The 18,851-nt window shown below is 49.8% G+C and overlaps 1 protein-coding gene across 5 annotated transcripts in view; it reads right to left on the bottom strand.

Moving 5' to 3' along the window:
• The window catches only part of TRPV4 (transient receptor potential cation channel subfamily V member 4), a 46,588-nt gene that overhangs the window by 16,201 nt on the left and 11,536 nt on the right, over window positions 1-18,851 (bottom strand). For 4 of the 5 annotated variants that reach the window (XR_014503929.1, XM_083407269.1, XM_083407268.1 and 1 more), the window contains 3 exons: window positions 5,770-6,184; window positions 2,975-3,147; window positions 724-876 (listed from right to left, as the gene is read on the bottom strand). Coding sequence is in view for 4 of the 5 variants with exons in the window: in XM_083407269.1 (XP_083263395.1) it covers window positions 724-876; window positions 2,975-3,147; window positions 5,770-6,146 (703 nt within the window). In the remaining variant the exon portion in view is untranslated. Of the gene's footprint in view, window positions 1-723; window positions 877-2,974; window positions 3,148-5,769; window positions 6,185-7,867; window positions 8,142-18,851 lie in introns of those variants that run through there. The other variant, XM_083407270.1, reaches the window with a different exon arrangement.

Raw genomic sequence — 18,851 nt, forward strand, 5'->3', positions numbered from 1 at the left:
CGTGGGTGAGATGTTTTAGCGTAGACTGGAGTTTGTTTTTTGATGCTGGCTTTCATGTACATATGTGCTTGTTTTTTGCTTAAAATATTATAAGTCGGTTTGAGTTTCTGTGGCAAGAAAAGTGATTGATAAATTTAATAAATACAGTGGTACCTCGGGTTAAGTACTTAATTTGTTCTGGAGGTCCATTCTTAACCTGAAACTGTTCTTAACCTGAAGCACCACTTTAGCTAATGGGGCCTCCAGCTGCTGCCACGCCGCCGGAGCACGATTTCTGTTCTCATCCTGAAGCAAAGTTCTTAACCTGAAGCACTATTTCTGGGTTAGCGGAGTCTGTAACCTGAAGTGTATGTAACCTGAAGCGTCTGTAACCCAAGGAACCACTGTAATAATAATGGTGTTCATTTAAAAACAAACAAACAAGTTTCTGGCCCTCAGGACTGAGAAACCCAGAAAGAAGTGCCTGGCGGAATCTCAGGGCTGGGCGATCAGCTCTTTCCCACTCTCCTTGGAGAGCAGAACCAAAGTAAAAAGATGGGGGAAAGGAGCCTGTAGAGAACTGGCTTGACCAGGACTCAAGGATGGGACTGAGGCCCCTTGGACAATCATTTCAAGGTGGGATTGAGGCCAAGCTCACCGCAGTCGCCAGACACAGTCCCCAGTGCCCCACCTTGGAGCAGCTGCCTCCCCCCCCAACTGCTCCTGCCAGAGTCCCCCTCCCACCTCGGTAGTAGACATCCCGGAAGGGCGAGTTGATGAACTCCCGCGTGCTGCCTGTCTTCTCCGCGATGTCCAGCAGGAATGGGATGGTGTCGTTCTTGCCATTGTTGAGGTTCAGCAGGGCCTTGGGGAGGCAGGTCTTGCCAGTGGAGGGCTCTGGGGCGGGAGCAGGGAGGGATGCACAGAAGACAAGGAGCTCAGCAATTACTACTTTAAAATGTTCACCTCTCAACGTTTCACCAAGGAGTTCAGGGCAGTGTATGTTGTTACCCCCCCCCCCCACCTTCTATTTTTAACTTCACAACAGACCTGTGAGGTAGTCTGAGAGACAGTGGCTGGCCCAAGTTCACCTAGCAACCTTTGAGTCTGAGTGGGGGTTTTGAACCCAGGTCTCTCCAACCCTCATCAGGAACTGTAGACACTCTCCAGTCGCTTTCTAGCAGTAAGAGCCATTTGACAGTGGAATGGTCTCCCTAGGAGGTTCTCAAACAGAGGTGGGATAGCTATCCACCAGGGATTCTTTAGCTGTGATTTCTGCATTGCAGGGGGTTGGACTCTACAATTCCAGCTCTACAATTCTACGGTTCTATATGTGCATTTGCATCACCCTCTGCTGACAAACTGAGGTCCATTCCCCCTCTCTTCTGCATGCTCCCCTATGCACTGAGCATGTGCAAAGCATGATGTTCCAGTGCCCTGGCTGCACATCATCAATAATGCTGGGCACGAGCAATTAAGTGCATTCTGAGCCATATTTTTGTGTTTTAAAGCTGCTTTCTACAGCTTATATTTAAAGAGAGAAACCTAAAGCTGGACAGAATCTTGGGCTCAGGACGTACTGTGGCTGTGAAGTGAGTGAGAGCAAGGGATTGAACAGCACGACAAGGTATTTCTCAATCGCTTTGCTTTTTAAGAATTCTGATCCACCTGAGGAAATCTCATTGGAATGCTCTAAGAACAGCATGGAAGCCCTGGCTGGTGCGGCCAGTGGGGGCCCATCTCGTCCTGTTTGCACAGTGGCCACCAGGATGCCCCCAATGGGAAGCCCCCAAGCAGCAGCAGCAGCAGCGGAGCGCAATAGCATCTCTGCCCTCCTGCGCCTTCCGCAAGTGGCATTCCTAGTGTCCGCTGCCTCAGACTGCCAGGGGGCTAGGAGCCATGATCTAGTAGGCTGGGTCTCTTTCTCTCCCCCCCCCCCCCCCGCTGCTGGAGAAAGGTTTTTTAAAACAAAACAAAAAACCTGCATAAACAGGGGAAGTGTCTTCGCTTCTAAAGGCAGGCACAGACGACGTCTTCTGCCCCACTGTGGTCTGTGGCCAAGCAGATTTTGAAACAATTAAAAAAACAAAACAAAAACCTGGCCAACCTGTTGGGCTACAGGGACAAAAGCACGAGGAGCCTCCACAACACAATCCACAATTGATATTTGAAATGCCGGCCATGCTCTGGAAAAGCTCCTGCCCATCTCAAGCGGAGGAGGAGAACAGAGCAAGACTCCCAGCATCCAGTAGGCGGGGAAGAACCAGTGTGCTGTTCTGTCAGTTGGAACCCAGGGACCCGGGTTCAAAACCTCCGCTTGGTCATGAAGTTCCCTGGGTGGCCTTGGGTGTCCGTCACTGCCTCTCGCACAAGGAGGGGGAGAAGAGCCACCTTGAGCTGAACACAGGGGGATACAAGTCCCTGCCTCGCCGGCAACTCGACAAGGGACCCTTTGGGTGCCTTTCAACACTACAATCCTGGGATTCTATGAAATGCAATAAAATAAACAATCCTGCCACGTGTACCTCAAGGACAGGGATACCCTGCTGCCCCCCCTTTCCCTTCCCTTGCCTGGGGCTGATCTACACTCATGGTTTATCATGTTAAGGAAGGGTTAAGGATTGGTTTTCCTAACACATTACATTCTGCTTGTAACATTCATAATGCATTATTAAAATGAGACACCAGAGGGCGCTGCAGAGGAACCAAGAACAGACAGTAGGGAAACTGTGTTTTTATGCAGAAAACAAGATATGAAATGCTTTTAATTTACCCGTATGCCCTGTGACATTTCAGAATGATATATCTAATTTCATCCTAATAACATTAAACAGGTCAGTGTAGATTCACCCCTCGTCAGGCTAAAGAAGTAAGTCTGCATTTGCAGAATTCATGCCAGCTACAGGTCCCCTGCCCAGGGTGCACACAGCTCCCCCGCAGCACACCTCAGCCACTGGCCGCTCCACACCCTCCTTCGCCCATGGGTCCCCCTCACCTCGAAACTCCTCGTCTGTCAGGCGCTTCTTGTGGGTCAGCAGGAAGGGCAGGAGGCCGTCCAGGTCGGCGGTGGAGCCCCGGGAGACGATGTCGAAGAGGATGGGCCGGTTGAACACCTTGAGGATGGGGGGCGGGTGGGGGGCAGGCCCCTTGGTGCTGGGGGGTTTCTTCCTGGGGATGGAGCAAGCTGGTGAGCAAACCTCCGTGTGCTCTGGGCCAAACAAGCCGCGGAGGTGGCAGGCAACACAGCCGCCTGGAGCAATTGAAGTCCACTACAAAGTTGCCAGGATCTATCCCACCCTGCAGAGTTGACGCCTCAGCTTCCAGTCCTAGATGTGGGAGGGGCAGCTTTGATTGTTGGGGGCTGCAAAAGGGCACTGTAACCCATATTCCAGGCCTTGCAAATAGGTTTGGGGGCTGATCTCTGGCCTCTGTGTTTGTTTATATACACCCTGTACTTATAGATTGGGAGGGTCAGTCTGGACGATACCTGTGGGTTCCTTCCAAATCCATGATTCTGTATCCAGTAAGGTTTACAGTCTAGCAGAACAAGCCTCTAAATCAGCCGCAGAATTTTTGTTGCAAGGTAATCATCATTTACCTATTTGAAGGGGTTGCCATAGCGACAAATGGGCAGGCCTTTTCCCCACCTCACTGAGTTGGATGCCTCCTCATCCTAGGATGGGGAGGCCAAGGAGTTTGTGTGAGAGAGTTTTTGGCTGATGCTTGAAGCTGGAGACACAGAGGCTGGACTTACTCTGTGCTAGACCCCAAAGCTGTGCCTTGGGGCTTCCCTGAAACCCTAAAGGAGAGGCAAGATCTGCTGGGGTCTTGATGCTCTTGAGTCCCTCCTTCCTCTGTTAAGGTTGTATAGAGGTGCAAATAAAACACCTCAGTCTCTCCATCAGCCTTCATTCCCAGGAAACCAAACCTGGGAAAGCACAGGCACCCTTGGAGTTTCTTGGCACAGAGGAGCAAAAGGTGTATCTATCGCCTCCCACAATGACTGCCCCCTTTCTCCACCTCATCCATCTTCTGTCTCCAAAGCAGCCTGGAGGAGGGGTGGGGCTGGGCCTCAGAGAGGGGGAGAGAGAGAGAGAGAGAGAGAGAGAGAGAGGTGCAGTGTGCCCACCCCAGGCCTCCTGGCACCTTGTGGGGTTCTTGGCACCCGCGTGCTCCTGTTCCTCAAGCAGCCCGTTCATCTAGCTGGTGCAACCCTGCCTCTCCCCCCCCCCCCAGGCCCATCCACAGCCAAGGCAGGAGGGCTCAACAGAGGACTCTTTGACCAGGCGCCACTCCTGCCACACCTGCCCCAAAGAGCCATGTGGGAACAAGATGCTCTCCCTGGCTGGGGAGGGGAAGGAGCCCTTGCTGGGTTTCAACAGGGAGGGCTATCCAATCCAGGTGAGGTGAGAGAGAGAGAGAGAGAAAGGCATTCTTCACATGCTCAAGGATCCTCTCTTTATCATCACATCACCAATTACAGGGACCAACTCTTGTGGGCTCCAGTATCGCTTCCTAAAACCAATTCTCCCTCTTGCTTTTTTTCCTCTGTTACCAAAATGACCTCACAACAGGGTACATTTTTAGTGTCAGAATTTGAAGGAGGGGGGAATGAAACACCCTTTCTCATCCTGAATTTGATGTCCTGCCAAGTCAGTGCACACACTTCCTTTTGCAATGCGTCCCACCAGAGTCTACACTCTGCCAATTGTTTGCTTAGGTGATAAATGACCCCCATGGGAATGTATCCCACCACCCAAGGCATTCATTTGGAGAAACAGCCTTGCAAAAATGCCCTTTCGTGGTGAATCCTGCAAAATGCTTGTTTTCTAGTGGTGTTTCAAAACTGTGTTAGCGGTCATTCCTCACTCCCTTCCTCCCACCCCCAATTTTCAACTTGTTCAGGAAATTAACTGCAAAAAGTGGGAAGGTCCAGATGGAAATACAGAACTCCAGGGATCTTCCTTAGAAATTATGCATCTCATACCCAGGACAGACTTTTCAGACATTACGGATACTCTGTTTGTATTTTTATGTTGTGAACCACCCTGTGATCTTCAGAAGGAGGGGGGTATAAAAATTTAATAAGAATAGAAGAACAACAATAATAATAATTTAAGAGCCACCCTTCAGTGTAAGCTCCCAGGGGCAGCATATAGTTGCTGCTCAGCAGCCAGATTACTGGCCGGGGTTCCCTTTAGATTTTGTAGAACCCCAGTTTGTTTCTGGGCCCAAATCAAGGTGTTTGTGTTTAAAGCTGTAAAGGACTCAGGCCAGCCCAGCTCCTTCCCTACAGACCCTCTTTTTAACTCGTCCTGAGACCTGCTGGTGAAGGGTGAATCATCATTACGCTTTTTTCTGACTGCTCCCCTTTTCTGGGTTTTAAAAAAATGTTCTTTGGGATATATTCTGCAGATGAAAGGAGATTCTGACTAAATGTTAGGAAGAACTAAAGCTTAACATTATGCAGAACATTCTGACAGTAAGAGCTGTTTGACAATGGAATGGGCTCCCTCAGGAGGCTGCGGAGACTCCTTCCTTGGAGGTTTCTAAGCAGAGCCTGGCTGTCCACCGGTCACGGATTCTTTAGCTGTGACCCCTGTATTGCAGGAGTCCTGGACTAGACGGCCCTCCGGCTCCCTTCCACCCCTGCAGTTCTGCATCCTACATTCTGTATTCTGAGGCTGAACGGCTTGCCCCGACCCAGCACCAGCCAAGGGAGTTCAGCTCCCAGCCCCTTTGCAGCCCAAGAAGACGCCACCATCCAGCCGGACCAGCCGCCATACTCACTCCAGGGCCTTCTTGCGCCTCCGCTTGTTGTCACTCGGGTGATGGCGGTAAGTGCCGTAGTCAAAGAGGGAGTCCATGGGGGCTTTCTTGGGTCCTGGCACAACCGAAGACTCATAGATGGTGGACTCCAGCAGGTCCATGGGGTTCGGAACACCCTTGCGGAAAGCCCCGTGGAATTTCATCCGGAGGTTCTGCTTTCCATCCCCGGCTCCGGGGGGGCTTCGCGCAGCCTCGGCCGAGGGGGCTCCCTCCTCATTCTCAAACAGGTTGGCCAGTGAGGAGAGTGGGAAGGAGTCGTTCTGTGGGGAAAGCTCCTCACTCGGACTCTCGGCAGACTCGCTGGGGCTGGCGTGGGCCGCGTCTTCCAGATTTGCCATGAGGGCTGTGGCGAGGGGCAGAGAGGGTCACACCTGGTCTGGGAGAGGGAAAAGGAATGGAATAAAATACAGAACAGAAGGGAGCGTGCCACAATTTTTGCAAATCTTTCTTAACATTGTTAACAACCCAAAAGGGCAATAGCAGGAGATTATGTCATACGGTATATGCAAAGCAAGCAAGCAATAAATAATAAGAGAAAGAAAAGGTGGCATGTCAATATAAATTGAGACATCCGGATGTAGAGTGTGGGACATCAAAGTCTTGTGGGTTCTCCACCCCCCTTGTGTGCATTTCCCCCCAAATTAGCCAAAGTCCATAAGTTATATATATATTACACAGCCAAATGCAGATTTCTCAAGCTTTTCAAGGTTCAGAAAAGGGCCACTAAAAGGATCCTATGAAGAATGGTTGCAGCATTTGGGACTTTTTAGTTTAGAGACAAAGTGAGTGAGAAGCTCCCCCCCCCCCCCCCGATAACAGCTCCTGGACATCCCACGAAGCTGAATGTTGGAGGATTCAGCCAGGACATAAAAGAAAGTCCTTCTTCATGCAGCGCAGAGTTGAACTGGGGAACTCCCTCCCACCGGAGGCTGCGAGGGACACCAGCCTGGATGACTTTAGAAGAGGAGAGGGCTATCGAGGGCTGTTAGCCACCATGGCTCTGCTCTGCCTCCACAGTCTCTGGAAACCAGAGGAGCGCAGGAAGCCCTTGGCAAATCCTGTCAGAACAGGAGGCTGGGTGAGATGGCCTCTGCCTCTTCTTATGTCCCATTGACAAGCTGTTGAAATCCTAGCTGAATCCTCACATCCGTGTCCAAAGACCTTTAGCGCATCCAAGCTTTCATGTTGTGTGCTCACATATTTAGCAATGACCGTTGGGGGCGGGGCATGGTCCTAGGAAGGACTCTGTGAGCTCAGGGAATCCCTTGTCTTCATTTTTTGAAGACATCTTCCAGACAAACATAGCCCTCCCTGTGCCCCAAAGGGCAAAATTTGGATACATCAAAAAAGAAACAAAGGGTCCGTTCCTGTGGCCCCCACGGAATCCCTGTGGGATTTCTGCCACAGTCACCAAAATGTCTTGAAATCATTTCTACTAAAAGTGTACACTGGGGGAGGGCGAGAGCCTGTAAATCTGTATGGAACTGCAGTGCCAACTGCAGGTAGACTAATCTGCTTAAATTAAATTGATTTCACTTTTAAAACTTTCAGCGAACTTCCCCCCCCCCCCAGCACCAAGGGCTTGTCAATCACCTTGGAACTCTGTGGCGGGAGCAGTTTTAACTCTTACCAAGCCATTAGGGCAAAACAACACCTGTTTGTGCCTCCAGAACGAAGAGGACTAGAAACTTGCTGTGTTGGATTCCTTTGGCTGTTTTAAATGAAAGCTGAATGTGCCGAGGGCCATAGCTCAGTGGCACAGCACCTGCCTGCATGCAGAGGAGCCTGGGTTCAATCCCAGGCATTACCACTGAAAGAGATCAGGAAGCGATGGCAAAGACCACTGGCTGCCTGAAACCCCCGAGGGCTGCTACCAGTCAGTGTAGACACCAGGAGTCTGACTCAGGAAAAGTCAGCTCCTGTGTTCCTGTGCCAAGAAAGGGTCTGGAAGGTGCCTGCAAAGGCAAGGACCCCCCACCCCAGCCTAACTTCAGACCTGGCTCTGGGTGCAAACCCCCATCCCACCTGAAACTCTAATTGCGTTCCAAATACCACCCACCTTGGGCTCTCGAGTGCAAAGAAGCTGGATTTGCCTGGCGCTCGTCCTCCTGGGCTGAAACGGCAACAATTTCCATGTGCCAGATGTGCTCCGCAGGCACACAGGAGAGTGATGTGGGGAGGAACTGGGGAAAGGAGGGAGGCTGGAGGAGCTCTACGCTGCTGCTGCTGCTGCTCTGTCCCATCTGCCAGCCGCCCCACCAGGGCCTGCTTCAAAGAGCACTGTGGGGAGGACGGTGGGGCTGGCCACCAGCCTACCAACGCCCAGATGTGGTTGCTCTACGGCACAGACGCCAGCAGGGCAAGGAAACAAGGGCAGCTTTCACCAGCCCAACCCCACCCAAAGTCCAGCTTCCTCGGGATGTAGAAAGGCAGGAGGATTCGAAGTTTCAGGGGGCCCTGAGCTGCTCCGTCACCAAGGCAAAGATTTCTGGAAAAGCAAATTGTGTGCTAAGGAAGAAAAGTCCAGCTCTGGTTCTGAGCCCAGGGATTTGTTTTCAGGACTAGGAAGGAACTGATCCTACTATCCTTTCCCACCAGAGTCAACTTCTGGCTTAGCTCTCTTCATTTCACCAGCCTAATCCGGAGCAGGGGAAGTCATTTTGAGGCTGAGGCTGTTAAATCCTTCCTGCAAGTTGCCCAGAGATCTACCATTACTTCCCAATCCACCTGCTGCTAACCTGTCTTCTCTGGTGGATGCTCTGAGACTGAGTGAGCACCTCTACACATCTCTGCTCAGGGCCCACTCCCACAGAGCTGAAAGAGGCCAACTCCCAGGTATTGCAGCGGCCGTCACAAACACCCCCGGGCAGCCTCCCCAGCTCAGGAAGCCTCCCCAATCGGCAACATGTGACCAATGATACTACTACTAATAATAATAGAAATAGTTGTGATTCCTGCATTGCAGGGGGTTGGACTAGATGATGCTTTGGGTCCAGATTTCTGCAAAGGAAGCAGGCTAAATAATTAGAATCACAGAATAGTAGGACGGTACCCCAAGGGGCCATCTAGTCCAACCCCCTGCAATGCAGGATTCTCAACTGAAGAATCCCTGACAGGTGGCCACCCAACCTCTGCTTAAAAACCTCCAATGAATTAATAAAACACTTTCAGAGCGTTCAAAACACTTCACTCTAGAGTAAATCCAAGGTGGTGCTTTTAATTTTAACCATTGCTATGGTAATGAGGTCTGAATCCTTGCTAAGAAGTTGAAACCTGTTGCAGTGATGTAGCGGTGATGGGAGGGCCCTCTGCACATGCTTCTGATCTAGTAACTAAGCACCAGGATTGTAAACAAACTTCAGGGCTGAAACCAGAAATCTCCCCCCCCGGGGGGGGGGGGGCGGTAGGAGAGAGAAGGAGTTTTGCCCTCCAACAGTTGGAGTCTGACAGTCACAATAAAAGGTGAAGGCGTCTGCCAAAGGGCCAAGCCTTCTGCCTCTTCTCTTCCGCGTGTAATCAAGGCAAATGCAGTTCTGTGCAGCCTTTGCTCCAAGTTCTGGCAGGACAAGGAAGTGGGGCGGGGGGGGCGGGGGGAGACCTGCAAAAGCCACCATCCCCCTGTGATTTTCTACTTGGCGGCAGCCTTGTCTGACAAGCTCTCCCATGGGAGAGGCTGGCTTTGCATACTTCTCATTACGCAGCCTGTCATTACACTTGGTGGCTGCCAAGTCCCATCCAGTCCACTTGCCCAAGGGCTCTGCTCATCTGGGGTGGGGGCAGCCTGGGATCCCCACTCCTTTTCACAGGGTGTTCTTTAGGGGTGTTGTAACAGGAGGAGAAGCTGCAGCCCCCCCCCCCCCGCAGCAGCCTTTTTCAACTCCCATCACCCCAATCAGCTGGGGAACACCAGCCCTCCAGTTTTTCTTGAAAAAAATGCACATTTGAGTGTGCCATGAAGCAGTTCTGCAAAACAAAGCACCTTTTCCTTTTGGCAGGTGTGATCTTATTCAATACACCTTCACAAGCTTTCCAACAATGAGGGGGCAGGGGGCAAATTCTAGAGGTCAGAAGCCACCTGCCATGCAAGGTTGTCGTAGGAGCAAACAACCTGAGAATAAGCCCTGAATCCGACCAAAGGGGCATCTCCTGCCATGGACAGCCAAGGACCTCTTGGGAAGCCCTCACGCTTGGGGGGGGGGACCTAGAGAGGGGAAAGAGGGACTTGGAATCACAGAATTGTAGAGTTGGGAGGGACTACCAAGGGCCATTTAGTCCATCACTGCTGCAAAGCAGGAATCGCAGCTGAAGAATCCCTGACAGGTGGACACGCGACCTCTGCGTAAAATCCTCCAATGACTTGATGCAGCAAAGAAATGAGAGTGAGAAGCAGGTTCTCTGCAGAGTCTGGCAGGTTTTGGAAAAGCAGTTCTCTTCTTAGGGGGCAACCTGGGATAACTCCAGGGCAGCAAGGGGGAACCTGCATCTGCCCTTCCGGAGGCCGTGGGGCCACACAGCTCCATCACCAGCACCCTCTGGCCACGCTGGCTTGGGGGGAAGGAAATAGCCAAGTTAAGACACGTTTATTGCATGCAGCCAAGATCCTTTACAATATATAAAATATCATATTTTCAAAGCAATATGTGAATTGGTCTGGTTGGCCCCTGTGAGAACCGGATGCTGGACTAGATGCGCCAATGGCCTGATCCAGCAGCCTCTTCTGATGCTCTAAACTACAGGAGAAATTTGTTGTGGAAAGACACAGGACTTCCTGCTATGTCTGCTGCCCTCCAGGTATAACAAAACACTGAATTAAAACCTTATTATAATTCTTGATATGGCAAGAATGCAAAATTATTTATTATTAGTTATTATGACCTGGCCCTCCCTCTCCTCACTGAATCCCCACAACAACCCTGCGAGGGAGGTCGGGCTGAGAGGCAGTGAGAGGCTTCTGGGTCGCTCCATGAGCCTCATTGCCAAGTGCACATTTGGACCCTGATCTCCCAGGTCCCAGTCTGATACACCACACTGGCTGTCCAAATTTAGCCACCAAATGCACAAAGGTTTATCAGCTAGAAAGGGTGCGAAATGGAGGCAGCCCCTGCCTCTAGGGAGATGCCAGGCTGTGAGCTCAGCCTGAAGGCACACAGAGGCCTGTTTGTTCCCGTTCCGTTGGTTTGCTGGCCACTGAAATTTGGGGCCACCCACTGGCCATGCTCCCGTCTGCTTTTCAGACACACCTGAAGCACCGATGATTCATTTCCCTTCCTGTTGCCGGTTGGCCCTGCCTGACTGGAAGAGGCCGCAAGGATGGTGCCTCTGGATGACGGAGGGTTTGTGATTTCGAGCAAATGCCAAGGCCTCTCCAGCTGCCCAGTCTTGTTAAGAATAAAAATGTTAGTTCTTTGTCGAGGGCTGAGAAAACGAGGTGCTGTTCAGAAGGCATCAGAGGCCTGGTCCCAAACAGGCCAAGTTACAGTGGGATATAAGCAACATGGAGTAATTCAAAGGTGGTGGAGGCCACAGCTGTCTGCAAAAGACTGCCTGGAGACGAAACAAAGCTCTCCATCCCTAAGACCTTCCATGGGCCAGAAATGGAAGACACTAAAGGGATTAAACCTCTCATTGTGGTACCAGAATATGTGGACACTGGCTATGGCAGAGAAATGAACACACAAATTACGTGTCTCTGGGGGTAAGGAAGGCATTTCTATGCTGTTTGTTGGAATTTCATTTCTTATGCATCCACTTGTTTTAGCTGAAATTCCTGCATTGCAGGGGGTTGGTCTAGATGACCCTTGGGATCCCTTCTAACTCTACAATTCGATGATTCGATGAGGTTCAGAAACACAAAATGTTCTTTCCTCCACTGAAATGGAGAAATTTGGCTTTCACAATGTGATTTGCTGCATTTATTTTTCTACACGATCTTCCCTCTATTTATTTGGAAAACACAGCTTTTGTGCAGCTCTTACATCGTACAACTTTGATTGTTTTCTTCCTAGTAGTTCTGATGCAACAACATCATCATCATTATGACTATTTAAAAAACCTATTATGTATATTTAACGTAAGATGGCCCTTCGAGTCCAGCATCGTGTGGCCCTCCGGGTGCCCCGATGGGAAGCCCCCAAACGGGGCAGGAGTGCAAGAGCAGCTACCCTCCCCACACCTGTGCTGCCCCCCCCCCCCCGTGGCTAGTCACTGTGGGGACCTCTCCTCCACAAGCCCTTTCCCAGCTCAAGGTGTTTTGGTGCTCAGAGTGGAACACACAGGGCTTCAGAGGGGCCCAATCCACCAAGTCGGTCTCACTGAAACACCTGGCCATTCTTCACCACCCAGCCAAAAACGCAGGTGCTTGTCAGGTTGGGCAAGCAGCCCTCTTTCCCTGCACTGGATGACTTTGGGGGATCCTCCCAGCTCTGCAAGTCCCTGTGTTCTGAGCTCAGTCCCAGGGGGACCCCCCTTTCTCTCCGACACAAAGACCGGAGTGGGTGGGGTGCAAAACATGCTGCCTTCCTGCACTGCGTCACGGCTTCCCCCACCTCTGTCCCTAAATCTGGGATGCCCTTTGTACCCTGTGCCCAGGGGGCGGGCGGAGTCCCCTGCGGATGCCAGACACAAAGCAGCCGCCTATTGTGACTTTCAAGATTAATGTCCTGCCAGAAACTTCCAGGCTTCCGGTCGTGTTTCCATTCCGAAGGCCTTTGCGGGTCTGAAGTGAACAGCTGTGGACCTGTTCCCCCCTCACCTGGCTAGATGCCACATCCTCCTAGGACGGAGAATCTGAGGCCCAGCATGGGAGAGGCCTGTGCATTTGGGCTGAGGAGACACAGGCATGACTTGCTCTGCGCTTGACCTCAAAGCTGTCCACTGAGGAAGCAAGAGCTGCTGGGCTGTGGATGCTGTGAGCCCCTGGTGAAGGACAGCTGAGCCAGAGCAGGGGCTGGGGCTGCAGTTCCTCAGAACTCCACCAGAGGGCTAGAGCCTCTCTCTGATTGGCTACCAAGACAGCTAGTCAGAGGGGGTGGAGCCAGCACTTTGAGAAGGAGTATAAAAGGACTCATTTCTGAGAAAGAGCTCAGATGGAGGGATGGTTGAAGAGAGAGCCGCAGGGAGAGAAGGAGAGCTGGGCCTGGTCTGTGTGGAACAACCGCGCTCAGGAAAATATCTACAGCTAGAAGGAGGAGCTTCTGAGCTTAGACTGGAAGACAGTGTGTAATGTCTAGGGAAAGTATTCAGACAGGAGTGAACTGGAGGGCTGAGTCTGAGCCAGGAGAAGTAGGGCTGTGAGGATAGCATCTCCTTGGGTCTCCTGTCAGTCATGAGGGGAGAGAAGAATCCCAAGCCAGTGAAGAGGGACAAGGGGACCCCCTGGGTCTGTTATCCTGCTAGAAGTACCCCAGGTGTGTGATTGATATATGGGGGGGAAACTGACAGAATGTAGTGCCTTGTTTAAGAACCAAAGTGTTAAGCTGAAACGCCTAGGCCAGGGGTTGGCAAAGTTTTTGTGGCTTGGGCCGGTTCATGGTCCTGCAGACGCCGCAGTGGGCCACAGTGCGCACGCGCATGAATGTGCAAACGCTATTTCCGGCGCTCCTTCCGGCATGGAGGAGGCGTGCGCAGCTTCCCATTGGCTGCAGGAGTGCCAGTTTAGCGCCAGGCGGGTGGTGGAGGTCCCCGAATGGGTGGGGGTCCATGGGCCAGTTAAACGATCCCCATGGGCCTTAGGTTGCCAACCCCTGACCTACGCAATTAAGTTTAAGAAACTGAAGTAACAAAATTGGAAATAAGCTAAGCATTTACCATCTAAAACCTAAAAACCTGTAAAATTTACCTGAAGTGAAATAGCTGAACAGCAACTGAAGTTTAAAAGAAGCTTTGTTTGATTAGAAGCCTGTCACCTCCTTTTGATTTAATACAATTATTAATAGGTTAACTGTTTCCTGAAAGAACATTGCCTCCTGATGTGTGCTGTGTTTTATCAACTTTGTTCTATAAAATCTTTCTTAATTAGTTCAACCTCTGTCTCAGTCTCCAAGTACCAAAGTTTTCCTTCACACAAAATCCAAAAAGATAACTTGCAGTGTTTATTAGAGTGTGTGTGCAGTTTGGATCCGCCACAATTGGTATACGTAGATGGGATCCGCTACACAATTGATGGTAGCTATGGAATCCACTACATTTTTGGTATACAGGGGTGGGATCTGCTATACCCCTCCATCCTGTCCTCAGATTGTATATGTGTAAATAAAACCATGTTCACCACCAGTTTGAACCATCTTTTAGATTTAGGGGAGCTAGTCTCAAGCCCAACAACACATTCTCAAGATGGAGGGGGAGGGAACAGCTGCAGTCGCCTGCGGTTCCTGCGCAATGTTTGCCATCTTGCCAAAGGTTGCAGGCAGCTTTACGTGCAGCAATTGCATGTTGATTGCCCTCCTAAAAGACAAAGTCCAGCAACTGGAGGAACGTGTAGCTACACTCCAAAGAATTAGAGAGCTGGAGCTCTTCTTGGAAGCAACAGAGCACACCGTCTCCACCAAGGAGGAGACAGGGGACTCCCCTGAGAAGGAGGCTAGTTCACCAACACAGGAGCCCGATATGTGGAGAAACGTGACTCAAAGAAGTAGGAGGCCCAGGGTTCGCTCTGATTGTCTAGAAATACACAATCGCTTTGAGGTCCTCTCCCCTAGCATGGAAGACGAAGAGCAGACTCCATTTGAGGATCTCTCCCTCATTACAGTCGATCACGTATATGAAGATGAGCAGCAAAGTCAGTCCTCAGGGAATGTGCAGGCGACCTTGGAACGGACCGCTCACGGAAGAACCCTGACCAAACCTAAGAGAAGGCGTGTAGTGGTGATAGGGGATTCCCTACTGAGGGGAACAGAAGCAGTGATCTGTGGGCCTGACAAGATGTCTCGGGAAGTGTGCTGTCTCCCCGGGGCTAAGATCAAAGATGTAACTGAACGACTGCAAGGAATCATAAAACCCACTGACAAATACCCCTTCCTCTTGGTTCATGTGGGAACCAATGACACTGCAAGCAATAGCCTCCAGAAGATCAAAAGAGACTACGAGGCTCTGGGCAGGAAATTGAAGCAATTAAATGCACAAATCGTCATCTCATCTGTCCTCCCAGTTGAACGACGTGGCCCAGGGAGAGAGAGGAAAATAGTGGAAGTAAACAGCTGGCTTCGCAAATGGTGTAAACAGGAACGGTTTGGATTCTTAGATCACGGACTGCAGTTTCTTGAGGATGGACTTCTGGCAAGCGATGGGCTGCACCTCACAACGGTTGGGAGGAATGTTTTTGCCAAAAAACTAAGAAACCTCATCAGGAGGGCTTTAAACTGACTAATGTGGGGGAGGGAGACAGTGCTCCTGAAGGTAGGAGTCTATTAATTGATGAAGATGATCATCCAAATGTCATAGACCAAATGGAGCAAACAGCAAGCAGACCTAGTGGTGGGAGGAAAAAATCCTTAAATAAGAGACACGGGGGAATGACTAATGGACTTCAATGTCTGTACACTAATGCACAAAGCATGGGAAATAAACAAGATGAGCTTGAGCTCTTGGTACAGCAAACTAAATATGACATAATAGGCATCACTGAAACCTGGTGGGATAAGTCCCACGATTGGAATGTAAAAATGGAGGGATACAATCTATTTCAGAGAAACAGACCAGACAAGAAAGGAGGAGGAGTGGCGTTATATGTCAGGGATGTGTATACCTGTGAAGAGATCCAAGATTTAGAACCTCAAAGCCAAAGTGAGAGCATTTGGGTCAAAATTAAGGGAGAGAAGAATAATAGTGACCTCATTGTGGGAGTTTACTATAGATCCCCAAGCCAAACGGAGGACATAGATGATGCCTTCCTGGAACAGATGGCCAAGCATGCAAAAGGAAGGGAGATAGTAGTAATGGGGGACTTCAATTACCCAGATATTTGTTGGAGGTCAAACTCAGCCAAGAGCATAAGGTCAAACAGATTCCTCACTGGCCTTGCAGACAACTTCATTGTCCAGAAAGTGGGAGAAGCAACAAGAGGAACAGCCATTTTAGATCTGGTCCTAACCAATGTCGATGACCTGGTTAATGGGGTAGAAGTGGAAGGATCATTAGGCGCAAGTGATCATGCTCTTCTGAAGTTTACTATACAACGGAAAGGAGCAGCCAAGCATACTAGGACTCAATTTCTTGACTTTAAGAAAGCCGACTTCATAAAACTTAGGGAAGTGCTGGGTGAGATCCCATGGACAGTAATACTAAAAGGAAAGGGAGTTCATGATGGCTGGGAGTTTGTTAAGAGGGAGATAGTAAAAGCACAACTTCAGGCAATACCAATGAGACGGAAACATGGAAGGTGCCTAAAGAAGCCAGGGTGGCTATCTAAAGAACTTTTAACTGAGTTAAGATTAAAAAAGGATGTGTACAAAAAATGGAAAAGGGGGGAAACCACCAAAGAGGAATTCAAACAAATAGCCAGCACGTGTAGACACAAAGTCAGAAAAGCTAAAGCACAGAATGAACTCAGGCTTGCTAGAGAGGTTAAAAGCAACAAAAAAGGCTTCTATGGGTATGTTCGTAGCAAAAGGAAGAACAAAGAAACAGTGGGGTCACTCAGAGGAGAAGATGGTGAAATGCAAACAGGGGACACAGAAAGGGCTGAACTCCTCAATGCCTTCTTTGCCTCAGTCTTCTCCGATAAAGAAAACAATGCCCGACCTGAAGAATTTGGAGGAAATGATTCAGCAGAGGAAACACAGCCCAGAATAACTAAGGAGATAGTACAAGAATACTTGGCTAGTTTAGATGTATTCAAGTCTCCAGGGCCAGATGAACTGCATCCAAGAGTATTAAAAGAACTGGCAGATGTGATCTCAGAACCACTGGCAGTCATCTTTGAGAATTCCTGGAGAACAGGCGAAGTCCCGGCAGACTGGAGGAGGGCAAATGTTGTCCCTATTTTCAAAAAGGGGAAAAGAGAGGACCCAAATAATTACCGCCCAGTCAGTCTAACATCAATACCAGGGAAAATTCTGGAGCAGATCATTAAGCAAACAATCTGTGAGCACCTAGAAAGGAATGCTGTGATCACCAATAGTCAGCATGGATTTCTGAAAAATAAGTCATGTCAGACTAACCTGATCTCATTTTTTGACAGAATTACAAGCCTGGTAGATGAAGGGAACGCAGTGGATGTAGTCTACCTTGATTTCAGCAAGGCATTTGACAAGGTGCCCCATGATATTCTTGTAAAGAAGCTGGTAAAATGTGGTCTTGACTATGCTACCACTCAGTGGATTTGTAACTGGCTGACTGACCGGACCCAAAGGGTGCTCATCAATGGTTCCTCTTCATCCTGGAGAAGAGTGACTAGTGGGGTGCCACAGGGTTCTGTCTTGGGCCCGGTCTTATTCAACATCTTTATCAACGACTTGGATGATGGACTCAAGGGCATCCTGATCAAATTTGCAGATGACACCAAACTGGGAGGGGTGGCTAACACCCCAGAAGACAGGATCACACTTCAAAACGACCTTGACAGATTAGAGAACTGGGCCAAAACAAACAAGATGAATTTTAACAGGGAGAAATGTAAAGTATTGCACTTGGGCAAAAAAAATGAGAGGCACAAATACAAGATGGGTGACACCTGGCTTGAGAGCAGTACATGTGAAAAGGATCTAGGAGTCTTGGTTGACCACAAACTTAACATGAGCCAACAGTGTGACGCGGCAGCTAAAAAAGCCAATGCAATTCTGGGCTGCATCAATAGGAGTATAGCATCTAGATCAAGGGAAGTTATAGTGCCACTGTATTCTGCTCTGGTCAGACCTCACCTGGAGTACTGTGTCCAGTTCTGGGCACCACAGTTCAAGAAGGACACTGACAAACTAGAACGTGTACAGAGGAGGGCAACCAAAATGGTCAAAGGCCTGGAAACAATGCCTTATGAGGATCGGCTAAGGGAGCTGGGCATGTTTAGCCTGGAGAAGAGGAGGTTAAGGGGTGATATGATAGCCATGTTCAAATATATAAAAGGATGTCACATAGAGGAGGGAGAAAGGTTGTTTTCTGCTGCTCCAGAGAAGCGGACACGGAGCAATGGATACAAACTACAAGAAAGAAGATTCCACCTAAACATTAGGAAGAACTTCCTGACAGTAAGAGCTGTTCGACAGTGGAATTTGCTGCCAAGGAGTGTGGTGGAGTCTCCTTCTTTGGAGGTCTTTAAGCAGAGGCTTGACAACCATATGTCAGGAGTGCTCTGATGGTGTTTCCTGCTTGGCAGGGGGTTGGACTCGATGACCCTTGTGGTCTCTTCCAACTCTATGATTCTATGATTCTATGATTCTATGATTCTATGATTCTACCTTTCCAAAGAAACCCAACCCTGGGGAAAGTGCAGGAACTCCTGGAGTCTCTCAGCACTCGGAGATTGGCGTGCTGCAATAGTATTTTGTTTTTGTATCGAGGGGTGGTGAGGGCTCTGGAGAGCAGGAAAGCAGGCAAGTTGTGCCCCCCCCCCCCCGCGCCCCATCCTTAATATTCCACAGATCTTAGAAGTCACTAAACATGGGTCTTTGCTGGGCAGTTTTAGGGGTTTAAAATATATATTTAGGAACCAATATATGCCTAGACACTCCCACAGCATGCAGAAATCCCTACTATATTTATGGGCTGCCTGTTCCCCCCCCCCCATCAGATGTTTTAAAAATTCTGCTGCTTGAGAATGGAATAAGTGCAACAGTGCATGTAAGCCCACAGTTCTCTCTCTTTATCTCAGTCTTGCTGCTGTTTATCCTTAACTTGAAATTAGCAGTTGAAGCCAAATATCAGAAATTTGATGGAAGCTGAGCGATTCAGGCTCATTGGACGATCACTTGGAGAGTTTTTTGCCACCAGCCTTTCCCAGGACTGCTTCCCAACCTGCCTGACACGGGGTCCTGACCGCACACAGGCCCCTCCCCATATTTGTCTGGTGAAAAGAGGCACGGAGCCCTCCCCATGCCACCTCTGGGGCCAGG

The sequence above is a fragment of the Podarcis tiliguerta genome (genome assembly GCF_965153285.1).
Source record: "Podarcis tiliguerta genome assembly, chromosome: 13".
NCBI lineage: Eukaryota > Metazoa > Chordata > Lepidosauria > Squamata > Lacertidae > Podarcis > Podarcis tiliguerta.